General features: G+C 39.5%; 1 protein-coding gene across 5 annotated transcripts in view; it reads left to right on the top strand.

Annotated features, from left to right (window-relative positions):
* LNX2 (ligand of numb-protein X 2) overlaps nt 1-14,014 on the top strand; it is a 93,817-nt gene extending 79,803 nt beyond the window's left edge. For 4 of the 5 annotated variants that reach the window (XM_073340617.1, XM_073340607.1, XM_073340627.1 and 1 more), the window contains 4 exons: nt 1,576-1,753; nt 3,618-3,849; nt 8,853-9,011; nt 11,742-14,014. In XM_073340617.1, coding sequence (XP_073196718.1) covers nt 1,576-1,753; nt 3,618-3,849; nt 8,853-9,011; nt 11,742-11,877 — 705 coding nt within the window. In that variant the 3' untranslated portion in view covers nt 11,878-14,014. Of the gene's footprint in view, nt 1-1,575; nt 1,754-3,617; nt 3,850-5,358; nt 5,463-8,852; nt 9,012-11,741 lie in introns of those variants that run through there. The other variant, XM_073340637.1, reaches the window with a different exon arrangement.
* Nucleotides 14,015-14,637: the final 623 nt, after the last annotated feature.

The following is a 14,637-nucleotide window of genomic DNA, read 5'->3' as shown; positions in this document are numbered from 1 at the left end:
CTTTAATATGTATACAGTGGTATGTGTCTGCCACTCTAATACTAAACTACTTCTGACATGTACTGGGAATATAAAAGGGTACTGTTTTTTTCATGTGCGGTGAAGAGATGATATAACTGCCACTGGAAGATTAACTGGTGTAATTTCTTATTTCTGTATTTCTACCTCTAAACCTTCTGTAGATTTGAGATGATCAGTGGAGGTAAATGTGGAATGCTTTAAATATATCAGCAAGTACATGAGGATGAAGGCATTTAAGCAAATAAAATACATTTGGGCTTGTCTACATAGGCAAATTAATTTGGATTAAGGTGAATTTAAATTGGAATAGCTATTATAGAATAACTCCCTGTGGGGACACTCTTATTCCGGAACAAGAGTGTTTTATGCTAAATTAGTCTAACCTACTTCCAAAATGGATTAAACTAATTGGGAATAAGGCAATCTTATTCCCGAAAAAGTGTCCCCACATGGAGTTAATTTGGATAACTATTGCAGAATAACTCCCTGTGTAGACAAGCCCTTAGTTCAGGTTTAAACCCTCCTGATGGTGTGAAGCCAAACATAGGTAAGCCTGATTCTGGAGACAAGCTGCAAAAGAAAAAAAAATTGCATAAATAAAAACAAACTGTTTAAAAGGTGTTTCGACATGTGACCCTTAAAGTACACATGCTTTTTCAGTTCACATTGAGTCTGTAGAGTTTGGTCCATATGATACTTACAAAAATGATGCACTTAGTAAGTGTGACATCCACCTAAACATCAAAGTCCTGTGTCTCTCAGTGCCATGACGCTAGCCATATGAACATATGGATTTTGTACAGCAGCACCAAAACTTGGCATTGCAGATCTTCAGTGTCCAGTGCAGTGATATCCTCTCTAAGCATATTGTAAGTAAATTAGAAGTGAGATTTAAAAAATGGATGCTTAAAGTTAGACTCCTAATCCATATTTAGGAACCTAAATAAATGGATTGATTTTTCGAAAGTGCTGATCACCTGCAGTCAATCAGGGCTGCAGGCAGGGCCATCCCTAGGGGGTTTGGGGTCCAGGAGAACCCGGCCCAGGCCCCACCCCCACTCCACCTCTTCCCCCAAGCTTCCGCCCCATCTCTTCTGGCTCCTGCCCTGCCTCTTTCCAGCTTCCGCCCCCTCCCCCAAGTGACACCGGGAGCCAGCGGAGCGGGCTGGGGTTGCTGCTGCTGCTTCCCACCGGTGAGTGCGGGCCCGACCCGCACTGTCAATGCCAGGCCATCTACTAACCCCCTGGGCTAGCCTGGCCCTCTGCAACCTAACCCCACCCTCCTTGCACCGGCCTAACGCCCCCCGCACAACACGCACACAGAGTTGTCCCTAGGGTATGACAATTCGGGGCGGCCGCCACTGGGCCTCCAAAGCGCGGGGCCTGGGACAGCTGCCCCAATTCACCATACCCTAGGGACGGCTCTGGCTGCAGGTTCTCTGTACCTTTGAAAATCAGGCTGCTATCATGAGCTACCTAAATATAGATTAGGAGCCTACGAAGCATCAATTTTGAATTTTTTTAAATAAAGGGTCTTTTGTTGTCTTCTTGCAGATTCTTTCCCAGTGTGTTACATGCCAAGAAAAGCACATTACGGTGAAAAAAGAGCCACATGAATCCCTTGGAATGACAGTAGCGGGAGGCAGAGGCAGCAAAAGTGGTGAACTACCAATCTTTGTTACTAGCGTGCAGCCTCATGGCTGTCTTGCAAGAGATGGCAGGATCAAACGAGGTAGGCTTTGACTCAAATGGCAGCGTGTGCGTCTTTCAGTTATTCTGTTGATGAGTTTGTTTTGCAAGGTATCATAAGGTTTCTCAGGAGATGTAGGGTAACAGTGATAAATGCTTCTCTCAAATATTCCACTCTTGGAAATTCAATGTACAATGCCACACTTTCCCCTGGCTTGGGAAAGGGCTGTGTAAAGTTGACTGTAATACCCCTGTGAGTTAAGGGTCTTGTCTGGTGTTTTTCACTTCAGCACACACATCCTGTTTTTGGTTTTGATCTCATGGGTTGGGTCCTGTAGCTGTCTCAGAAACCACCTCTTTCCTTGTGTAATATCTTCAGTACCTCAGCTAAACTGATCTGTTCTGATGACAGGCACCTGGTTTAACTGTGCTAATAGCAGGGCATTTTCAGCAAGTGACCCTCCTTTCTGTAGTTCACTTTCCCCATCCTTGGTCTGACCTAAACTGAGCTTGCTGATCTTCAGGACAGGGCATCTGTTATCCCCAGCTTTTGAGAAAGAAATTGGGTGGGGTGGGGTGGATGATATTGGTAATACTGATGTAATAATGCTTAAGGTACAGCCTGACATTTTCCTGATCTATTTTTTGTAAAATGTGTTGTACATACGCCTAAATCACATAAATACATAATGCAACCCCATGCAGTACTGCACAGACTTAGAAATCCTATGGGCCCATACTGACATAAGGGCAAAGTTTAGACAGTAACTGAAGTGTGCAAATTTAAAATGAGGTAATGGAGGATATTTTTCATGACCATGTAAGGTAGGAACATTAAATGCAGTATACAAATGTGCACAGTATCTTTTTCTAAACATTATTTAAAAATCCATTTGTCGAAGCAACAATTGTGACTTTCTTCCTTATGTGATGTTAAAGCCGAAACTACAAAAGGAATTAGCCTTCCCTGCTATGCAAGTTTCTGGAAAGTGATTGATTCTCATATCTTGTGTAACTGAGTCCTGGATGTTGCTGATTTGTTCTGCACTGCAGCAGGAACACTGTAACCACTCAGACAATAAGAGACACTCTCCTTCTTTTAAAATATTCTCAAGGAAAATTGTTTTCAGCAATCTTTGTATTTTAGACTCCTTCCAGATCATTATAATCTTTTTACAGATGCTCTTGCTTCCTCAGAGCTGATTTTTCTTTCTTAATCTTTCCTGTGATCCCTGTTTTGTGTTTCCTGATTGGCAAAGCACAGACACGCAGTAGGATTGAAGTGTGCATGTGAGGATTGCTGTGCTACCTTCTGCAAGACTTCCCCTCTCTCTCATGGCTACATTACACCTTTTGCCATTCTTTTTCCCCCTTCCCTTTAAACCCTGAGGGACGATTATGAGGAATGGGATACATTAAGAAAAGGAACACAAAGCTGGAAAAGTCAGGGAAAAAATCCATAATGGTGAGAATAGTTTCCAGTGGCAGAGGTAAAAGCTCCAGTGTTCAAGTCATTTAAATGTGGACTGAACAGAGCACTGGAGGATATACCATAGGGGTCATTCTATTCTGATGCAGGAGTGGTGCCTGACCTAATAGATCATTTCCACCTCTGACTTGTATGATAGCAGAGCATGCTAGCCAAGCACAGCGTTTCTGTTTCTGCTGAAATATGCAGCTGTGAAATAGTTTACGCATTATGTTTAAATTGTCCGTATGAGGCTGCAGAGTTAATACACTGCAGTTCACACCTCTGAAAGTTACTGTTTCTGTCTGTCTAGGCCCAGGGAGATAACACATTGACATGAACAGGTATTGGGTAATGTGTTGTAAGTACAGGCCAGGTATTAGCACAGGAAGACCAATAGGCCACATGACTTACACTCTTATTTGTGCCTTTTAAACAGGTGATGTGTTGCTGAATATTAATGGTATTGACCTGACCAATCTAAGTCATAGTGAGGCAGTGGCTATGCTCAAAGCCAGTGCTACCTCTTCAGTGGTGGCACTCAAAACACTGGAGATCCAGATTGCTGAAGAACATACCCAGAGTAATGAGGAACAACCAAGCACAATCAGCGAAAATGAATATGATGCTAGCTGGTCACCCTCCTGGGTCATGTGGCTGGGGCTTCCAAGGTACTAGTTAATGAATGATCTGTTTAAACTCATGTTTACACTGCTGTTATAATATTAACTCCTGCATTTGGCTGTGTCACTCTCCTGACATTTTTCAGTTTGCTATAAAATATTTGTGTGACGTACATAGGGCTGAAGCAACATGCTGAAGGGTTTCTTTCTTATACATGCGTTCAGATACAATAACAGTTAATTTTTAGTGGGGTTTTACTTTGTGCTGCTGCAGCAGTTTTAATTAATATAATATTATTTAAACTCTAAAGCAGAGAACAGCTTAGTTACAGCACCTGCTTCACCCTATTGCTGCCTATCTATTGCAGCCACATTCAATTTACAATCCACTTACAAAGGATTGTACAGCAAAAGTATCCTGTTAGCCAGCCGGAAGATAGAAAACACTGATTATCCCTTCAGAAACCTTGGGAAAAGTCTAACACTAACCAATTCAATTCCCCCGATGAATGTAAACTGTCCTTTTGCTCCCTAAGTTAAGCCTGAGTTTTAAACAGGAAACATAGAGCACTTACCCAAATTACCCTATATTAATATACAAAACGAAGTTTAGAAAGGCAAATGAATAGCTTCATAGAATGAAGGATATAACCTTCACTGATCATTGACTTTTATCACACAGGTTTTAGGCACACATGCAGAAAGAAGTTAGAACAGACCAATCTGCATTCACAAATCTCATATAGGTAACTCAGAAAACCAGCCACCAACTCCACTGAGCACAAATACACCCGCTGCAAACCCATTTCCTTTTCCTAACTTTTGGCCTGACTGATATCACCAGATTTCACTTATCATCCCATTTTTCACTCTCTGGTAGCTATATCGACAAACTGTGGGCCTAATTCTGGGAAACACTTATTATCAAGGATAGTGTTTATTACTGTGCATAGTCCTGTTAACTTCAATCACACTGTGCACCACACTAAGCCCTATCCTTAATAGAAAGAGTTTCCAGGTTTACACCCACGGTTTGCAGATGTAACCACAGAGAGCATGTAGAATGTGATGGTAACAGAATGAAATCCTGAAGTCATTATCATAGCTTATTACTCCAAAACCACAGCCAAGATTTGTTGTTGTCATTTATCTCGAGTAGTTCCTCTGGAGTAAGGGATGTTGACGGGGCACTGTGGCAGCGTTCAAGTGTTTTGCCTAGGCTCTCCACATTCACGTCTGGGGTCGTTCGTCAGCTTCCACTTGGTCATATTGTCACCAGTCTTTGCCACCCAGCTGTCACTCAATTTAGAGTACACCATTGTTTTCATCTGAGGTCAGCAGCTGGAGAGAGTTGTTCTGAAAGAACTAGGTTCTCCAAGATCATTGGTGTTTCCCCCCCATTTTGTTACTCTGTAGCCTTCCACAGTGGTATTTTGGGGTAAGGGACTTACAAAGGCAAAGCTGTTTCTGGACTTCAGACTCTTGGGTGGTGGAATGTGTCCATTCAGTGGCTGTCTTGAAACATGCACCTGTTTTTGTGTCTCCTTTTTACTGAAGGCATCCCGCCTCACTGATGGTGATGCAATCCCCGCGAGGCAGTATAGCGACAATGTGGGAGTCGCTCTCAGAGTCCCTCTGATGATCCTACAGGATTGATTTGAGTTCAGTATCAGTTTTGTGTGCATGGCTCGAGCATGACCATACATGGGGTCATGTCAGATACATTCACATCATGTCCCATGTTAATCTCCCATTGCAACTAACCATGGGAGAAACCAAATCTGACAGTCAGCATTGAGACCATAATATAAATCTGAAGTTATTATAACTACACACAGTAACAAGCCACTTCCCTTGGTAAAAAGGTCTTTCAGGATCAGGCCCTCATTGATTTCCTTTAGGTTTTTCTGTACAAGATGTCTGTATGTAACTTCCTGTAAAACAGTCATAATGTCTTGTGAGTTATACAGTTACAGTAAACTTCTTTCAAGTCTGATAAATAACTCTGCTTAACAATAGCTGGCAATCATTTATTGCTCACATACTACAAACAACTAAATTTTGCCGCTTAATTATGCCTTATATGCTACAATGCATGGCACAACATGATTAATGTAGAGAAGCAACAGTTAGGCCTACCTCAACATTTTCTGCTTCTCTGGATTTGCATAAAGATTTTCTATGAAAAGAAAAATGTTCTTTAATTCAACACTTTTGGATATGCATTACCACTTTTGAAAGTGTGGTTATGGTCAGGAAAGTGACTCATACATATATATATAATATGTTAGGGCTATCGATTAATTGCAGTTAACTCATGCGACTAACTCAAAAAAATTATTCGCTGTTTTAATCACACTATTAAACAATAGAATACCAATTGAAATTTATTCAATATTTTGGATAGTTTTCTACATTTTCAAATATATTGATTTCAGCAACACAGAATACAAAGTGGACAGCGCTTACTTTGTTATTATTTTTTTATTACACATATTTGCACTGTGAAAATGATAAACAAAAGAAAAAGTATTTTTCAGGTTTCAGAGTGGTAGCCGTGTTAGTCTGTATCAGAAAAAACAATGAGGAGTCCTTGTGGCACCTTAGAGACTAACAAATGTATTTGGGCATAAGCTTTCGTGGGCTAGAACCCACTTCATCAGATGCATGGAGTGGAAAATACAGTAGCAGGTATATATATACATAGTACATGAAAAGATGGGAGTTGCCTTACCAACTGGGGGGTCAGTCTAACGAGACAATTCAATTAACAATAGAATATCAAAGGAGGAAAAATCACTTCTGTAGTGGTAATGAGAGTGGCTCATTTCAAACAGTTGACAAGAAGGTGTGAGAAACAGTAGGGGGAAATTAGTATGGTGAAATTAGGTTTTGTAATGACCCATCCACTCCCAGTCTTTATTCAGGCCTAATTTGATGGTGCCCAGTTTGCAAATTAATTCCAGTTCGCCTCATACAAATACTGTAGTGCAATCTCTTTATTGTGCAACTTACAAATGTAAATTTTTTTTGTTATATAACTGTACTCAAAAACAAAACAATATAAAACTTTAGAGCCTACAAGTCCATTCAGTCCTACTTCTTGTTCAGCCAATTGCTAAGACAAACAAGTTTGTTTACATTTATGGGAGATAATGCTGCCCACTTCTTATTTACAGTGTCACCTGAAAGTGGAACAGGCATACGCATGGCACTTTTGTAGCTGGCATTGCAAGGTATTTACGTGCCAGATATGCTAAGCAAACAGATATGCTCCTTCATGCTTCGGCCACCATTCCAGAGGACATGCTTCCATGCTGGTTATGCTCATTAAAAAATGTGTTGATTAAATTTGTGACTGAAATCCTTGGGGGACAGTTGTAAGTCTCCTGCTCTGTTTTACCCGCATTCTGCCATATATTTCCTGTTCTAGCAGTCTCGGATGATGACCCAGCACGTTTTTCATTTTAAGAACACTCACTGCAGATTTCACAAAATGCAAAGAACGTACCAGTGTGAGATTTCTAAAGGTAGCTACAGCACTCGACCCAAGATTTAAGAATCTGAAGTGCCTTCCAAAATCTGAGAGGGACGAGGTGTGGAGCATGATTTCAGAAGTCTTAAAAGAGCAACACTCAGATGTGGAAACTATAGAACCTGAACCACCAAAAAAGAAAATCAACCTTCTGCTGGTGGCATCTGACTCAGATGATGAAAATGAACATGCGTCAGTCTACACTGCTTTGGATCGTTATCAAGCAGAATCCGTCATCAGCATGGACACACGTCCTCTGGAATGGTGGTTGAAGCAGGAAGGGACATATGAATCTTTAGAGCATCTGGCACATAAATATCTTGCAACACCAGCTACAACAGTGCCATGCGAATACCTGTTCTCACTTTCAGGTGACACTGTAAATAAGAAGCGGGCATCATTACCTCCTGCAAATGTAAACAAATTTGTTCATCTGAGCGATTGGCTGAACAAGAAATAGGATGAGTGGACTTGTAGGCTCTAAAGTTTTACATTGTTTTATTTTTGAATACAGGTTGTTGATTGTTTTTTTGTTTGTTTTGGGGTTTTTTTTACGTAATTCTACATTTGTAAGTTGAACTTTCATATAAAGAGATTGCACTACAGTATTTTTTATGGGGGAATTGCAAAATGCTATTTCTTTTGTTTTTTACACTGCAAATATTTGTAATAAAAATAAACATAAAGTGAGCCCTGTACACTTTGTATTCTGTGTTGTAACTGAAATCAATACATTTGAAAATGTAGAAGACATCCAAAAATATTTTAATAAATGATATTCTATTATGATTAATCGCAATTAATTTTTTTCATCACTTGACAGCCCTAAGATATATAAATAAAATAATATGGCACATTTTTACCCAACAGATTTTCTCTTTGTGCATTTTTCAGTCATTTCTCCTTGTTTTATTACTACTTGTTTCCCTACTGTAGGTATTTCAAAGCCAATACAGCTACTCGAATGCAATCTGGTTTATTTATACTCTGCCTTTTGCGTCATCCAAAAACCTGTCATCTGATTGCAAAATTTTCATTACTGGTAGTGATGAACCAGGAAGAGGCAGAAAGAAAACAGATGGGTTTTCAGGTCCTAAATTCAAGATGGAAAATACTAAACTGACAGAAAAATCATCTTTCATTTTGCAAATGAAACACACTGGATATGAAAGCTGGTGGGGGGGAGGATAAATATAAACCCCCACATCATCATTTAGAAGTGTCACTTTCTAGATGTAACTGTATTTAACCAATAATTCCAACAATTCATTCTTTATGTTTAATACATTTTTACCTCCAGAGTTTTTTTGTAATTTTAAGCACGCGGTAGTCAAGATGGTTAAATATTACAAGATGATTCATCCTGGGAACACTTAATTACCATCCTTTACCCACCATTACCCCTTCTCTTTCACGCTTATTGCGGTGATGCAATAGAGCAAGTGTTGCACATAACATGAAAATATTTACATGGCATGTGTTTTTTCTCCTTCCACACTATAATCTCACCCCACAGCGGCCTACATAGCTGCCATGATGTAGTGCTACGGAGGAGCAATTTAGGAAGTTGGGGCTTTAGCATCGTTGGTGGATATGAGGAGAATCACACAAACCAACCTTTCTTCATTAAAACGATTGTTCTAGGAACTCCAGCATACTTTGACGGAAGGTTAAAGTAAGTGCTACTGCATTCTTTTTAAATGGTATTAGAAATTGGATGGACAAAGTGATGATAAGGCATATTGCATGAAGTGATTCATTACATTACATATAATCCTTGGAAAACTGACTAATATCCAGGTGTTTTTTGGGAGCTGGCCAACTCCCTAAAGCAGCTTGGCAAGTCTACTAGGTGCAGTGCTGAGAAGTCAGAAGGATTTTTGGCTGGGAGAAGTGGGATCAGTCAGAACTTGTGGGAGCATCTAGTCCCAGTCATTCTTCCTTCCCCCACCTTTCTTTGGAAACACGTTCCACCATCAGCCAGTGGTGCTGATCTGACCCATCTCCACCATCACCTCTACTGATTCCTTGACTCCTCCATTAGGCCAAGACCCAGCATAGGGGGGAAATGTCTTGCCCAGGATTTGGAGCCTAGAGTAGGGAAGTGAACATGTTGTATAATGCTCTCTGCCTACTTCGAGGAGGATTACAAAAGCTAGAGGACTTCATTTTATAATAGAGAAGTGGGGAAGCAAGTGGAGGAGAGGCTAAAGCAGTATCTAGTCAAGATCACTGTGAGAGGCAATCAACATGCAGGTTCCAATTTTCAAATCTGGCACTTTAAGAGGATCTGCAAATCGTGTTCATTTTGGCTGAATTTAGGGTCCCTCCAGATGCAGGATTTGAAATGCCTGTTAAAGCTTCCCTTGTTTGTAAATTGGACATTACAAAGGTTTGATAACATGAGTAGAAGATGGTACCATATTTGTTTTACATACAGGGTAGATATGAATCATGTGATGACTACAAAATGAGGAAGGCTTAATTTATTTTCAGAACAGCTTAATGCATGTTTCCAATGACATGGCGGTGACTAGAGGCCATCTTATGACTCAAATCATAGCAATAGCTAAGCTACTAAGAGTGACGCTGTGTGGTTTTCGGAGCTCTGTATGATTCTTGGAGGTTTACTATGCAATAATCTCTCTATTTCTATTTTGTTACAAATTAGCTTAAGAAGAAAATTCATTTTATCATTCTGCATGCCTTATTCCTGAGAATAGGGTTTCCGTGCTCATATGCGTTAAGACTGTATACCAGTATCCTAACAAGTTTTAAAGGCCCTTAAATATCAAATAAAATAACATTCTCAGGCTCTTAAGCATACAGTATTTTTGTTATATGATACTATAAGTTGCTATTTTTATTTTAATATACAATTACATTAAAAACAACTATATTAAAAGAGCATTGAGTTCTTGACTTTGCAACCTTAAAAGTTAGGAATTGTTCTCCCCCCTCGCTCTGCTCCTCACCACTCTGAGTCAGGCTGCTTTCTCCTACCCTGCCTATACAGGAGCAAAAGGAATATTGAGAATAAAGGACAGAGAATTCTGGTGTCCCCAGTATTCAGGAGAAACAATTGCAGGGAAATTACTGCTCATCCCCTGCAACGCAGTGCTGGAGCATGCTCAGTAGCCCTGTGGAAATAGAACATATACTGTCAAGTCACAGATGGGAGCAGTGTGGGGATAGAGGCCTGTAACCTAGCCCAGCTGTCCAGGGTTCAAGCCCTAGGGCTTCGGCCCCGGGCGGTGGAGCTCGTGCTTTGACTTTGGCTCCAGGCCTCAGCAACTCTAAGCCATCCCTGAGGTTGGCTTTTTAATTGGGTCCCAACCCACTTTGGGGTCCCAACCCACAGTTTGCAAACCACTTAGATAGAGCATGCTGAGTGCAGAAAGAATCTAAAGAGACTGTAGCTGGTAAACTCAAACAAGTCTCTACCAAGCATGTACAAACTGAGATTTTTCAGATGTTGATAACTTGACCAAATTCGGGCAAATTTTCACATGGATGGCAAAAGGTGCTTTCTCTGCCTAATTTTAAATCCCCGCTCCAAAGAGTGGGGACAGTAGACCTTCTCAACGAAATGGTTGTAGGAATTTTTTTAACATGGGCAAAACAATGTATTTTCCCTTAACCTCATTTTTGGAAATAGTTGAACCATTTTAGTTGAAACTTTCCTATATATACACTTTACCAGACTTAACCATTCAAGCTAAAGTTTCCCATGCCAGGTGTCTGCCTCAGAGAGAGAGAGAGTGTGTGTGTGTGTAACTTTACAAAACTTAGCCATTCAGGCTACACACACACACACCCCGAGGCAGACACCTGGCATGGGAAACTTTAGCTTGAATGGTTAAGTTAGGTAAAGTTATAAGCAACGGAAAACAGGGTCTTATGTTGGAAAGTGTTGAGCAATCTTCAGTATAGGTATCACTGCTTTTTCCAGCTACAATAAATACAAATCATATGTAAATGTGTGTTAACCCTATAAACATGTATATATATTTTTATCATATAAACATTTATATTATAAATCTGCATATATATAATTTTTTTATTATTATCCCCTACTTAGCCCCGGTAAATGATTACTTTTTCTCTCTCCCTCTCCCACTCTTGCATCAATCCTGGTAACTTTCTACAAGCAAACTCTTAAAGCTAGTGTTGGAATTACGCCAGAGCTGAACCCCAGGGGTTCAAGAATTCCCCATACTACTTAACAATGGGCGGTCAGACTTCATTTTTTTAATTGAATGCTTTTAGCTCTTGCAGCTGAACTTCAAGTCCAACAGAAACCTGAGGCCCTAACTATGAAATGCCATCTGTTACTCATTGTTGTGTTAGTTGTTGTGCACTATCATTGTTCATCAGCTGCTTTCCATTTTGTTTCCTTTTTTAGGTGTGGTGACATGATTGTCGCTGTAAATGGACTATCCACAGTGGGCATGAGCCATTCCTCACTAGTTCCTATGCTGAAGGAGCAGAGGAACAAAGTAACTTTGACTGTTGTTTGCTGGCCTGGAAGCCTCATATAGATTTGTAAAACAGCTTTGGTTCGAGCAGCTGATTTTCTACATGGCTGGAACAAAGCCTCCATTTTTTTTTTCTACTGATACAGCTGGTAATAAGCAGGGCCAAAAACTGCCACGTTCATTTTTTTAAAGGGGGGCATTCTCAACCTCTTTACTGTACCTATGTTGCCATCTTGAAACAGCCATATCTATCAAGTTTATTGTGCTCATTGTTTAAGAGCTGGCATATGCACATTAAGGTGTTATTGTCATTAAGCCTTCCCAGACAGTAATATTCTGACAGTAAGCAGAAGAATTCTGTGGTATTTCTGGTTTCTCCTAGTATTTTTTCCAAATTGAAACATAAAATGGTAAACTATGTACTCTCTCCTTGACAGAAGGTTCATGTCAGTAATGCAATTAAAGTCCTACCCGTTGCTGCTGTGAATCAAAATTGGTGTAAAAAGGAATGCATTTTTCATTGTTTGTAAATATTTTCAGTTTGTTCCAGTATGTTAAAACCATTCAAGGACTTGTCTTACTCAGAAGAAAGGGTTTGGTCCCATGGTTTTTGTTGCAGGTCATCAGTGTTCACAAAAGAGTAGGACAAAAGCCTGATGTTACTGGAATTTTTATAAAGTGCAATAATCGGACTCTTTGCTAGAAAACGATTTAATATATTACAAAGTTTGTATCCTATAATGCAAAGGAATATGGAAGTAATCAGTCAGAATGCTGGCAACAATAAAAATGCCTGGGTCACCTCTGATCGAACGGCCTGCTGTATTAGAGTTTACTTTCCAAATGAATGTTTTCCTATGTCAGAAAATTTTGATGAACATTTTTACTAAAACCATTTCTACAGTTTATATTGTGATTGTCAGTAGCTCTTTTTATTCTTGTGTAGAAACATTATTGTGACTCAACCTGTAAATCAGAGAGGTATTTAAAAAAAAAGAAGAAAGCTGTTTATGACCGTATACATTACCGTTTAAAAGCAAGGAGGTGTGGGACTCCAAGTGCAAAAGGAGCTGCAAAGTTTTACTTATTCTATTACTTGCTGACAAATGTCTTGGTATAAAATGCTGAAAAGATCTGTCTTGTATTTGAGAAATCATTTTTCTTTGGCAAATACTTGCCACTCAATTGTTGACAACTATAATATTTTATATCTTTTAATTATGTTTAGCATTTTTAAAGCAAACCTATCACTTGCAGGTTTTGCTTTGTTTGCAGGATAAGCGTCCTTTTGTAAAAGCACACCAACTAATGTGCTGATCTGGAGCAAAATCTGTACATTGTTAATGTTCTGCGTACTTGAAAAAGCGTTCCATTTAGAAACCAAGTTCAGAATCTGAACTAATTTATGAATGACCTCTCTATTGTAATAATGATGGTATTAATTATCAGCGAATGTATTTCATAATCACTGCATATTTCAATTGTGAAGCATGAACTTTATTTTCAGATTTAGCGGCTATACTATTGGGGCATATTATCGCATGTCACTGATTCCAGTAGCTTTGTTTAAAAAATAAAGCTACCATCTCTTGCAAAAAATGTAAAAGCTCTTATGACTGAAGTAGTTTTATTCCTCTCTGTGGTGTATGATGTTTGTTTGCTTTCACACTATCAGGACACAACTCAGTCGCCCATGCAGTATATTACTGTATAGAGAATATTTGTTTTTGAAGCAGTCAGAGGCTACATTTCTTTGATATCCCTAGCTGAGATGAGAACAAGTTTTGCCAACTACGTCTTTGCATAGCATTTAGGAAATATATTGACCAGTGTGTTGAATTTAAAATATTTCATTTGAAGTGACATCCTATTCAAAATCTGAGCAAAAATCACACTTTTACCCTTTTTTTTCTTTTGTATCATGAAAGCGTGGTTAAGCTTATGTTGTGCTATATGTTTTGTTCCACTGGGCAATAGCTTTTGATCACAATGTCTTGAGACAGAAACTTGTTCCGAAGGGGCCCCAATGTTTTTAGTGGGAGGGGGGGTTCTCTTATGATCTTGTGGTTAGTTTATCGGGTTTATTCTTCTGTGCCTTCTGTTTTAAATTATTTCAAGATTTTTTTTCAGATGTTGCTATCTAATTGTGTGGTATTCTTGAAGAATGAATGAAAATAAAAGTCCATTCTACCCATTTTAACTAAGTATTGTGTCTCTTTACAAAGAATGTATGTAAATTAATTCATCACCTTCAATTTAGGGATATATTTCTCTCTCTAGTTAATCACAAGTTACAGTTATAGAACTTTACAGAAAAATCTCAGAGCACATGCATAAGAAAATAGGAACATGAGACTCATCAGACTGGAACACCTCAGTTATCTGTCCCACTCGCATTCCAGCAGTGGGTAATGTCAAAAACCTTCAGAAGATGATGGAAAACCCACACATTCTAGTACTCTACCACCAGGGCAATTTCTTTCTGATACCAGCTAGTGCTGATCATCAGGAGGACCCTGCCATGAGCCAGGTTTGGCACAGGGAAACACTACCAACCTTGCTGAAAAGGCAGCTTTATTCCCTCAAGCAGGAGTCATTCTTTGTAAGGAAGGTGAAGAGCAACCTTTTAAAGATCTGGTTAAGCCCTCACTAGATGTGCTGGGCCAGATCCTAGATTGTGGTTCTTGATAGGACATGGCCCAGTAGATAGAATGTTAAGGAAGCCTTACACTGGATAAAAGATTACCTGAAAAAAGAAAAAGATCTGCAGAATTTGCCAATACATCAACTCTGGTGCATCTGTCTAGCGTGAAAGTGAAAGGG

Source organism: Lepidochelys kempii, chromosome 1 (assembly GCF_965140265.1).
Source record: "Lepidochelys kempii isolate rLepKem1 chromosome 1, rLepKem1.hap2, whole genome shotgun sequence".
Lineage (NCBI taxonomy): Eukaryota > Metazoa > Chordata > Testudines > Cheloniidae > Lepidochelys > Lepidochelys kempii.
The sequence above is the reverse complement of the archived record's forward strand: the minus strand, read 5'-3'. Positions and strand labels throughout refer to the sequence as shown.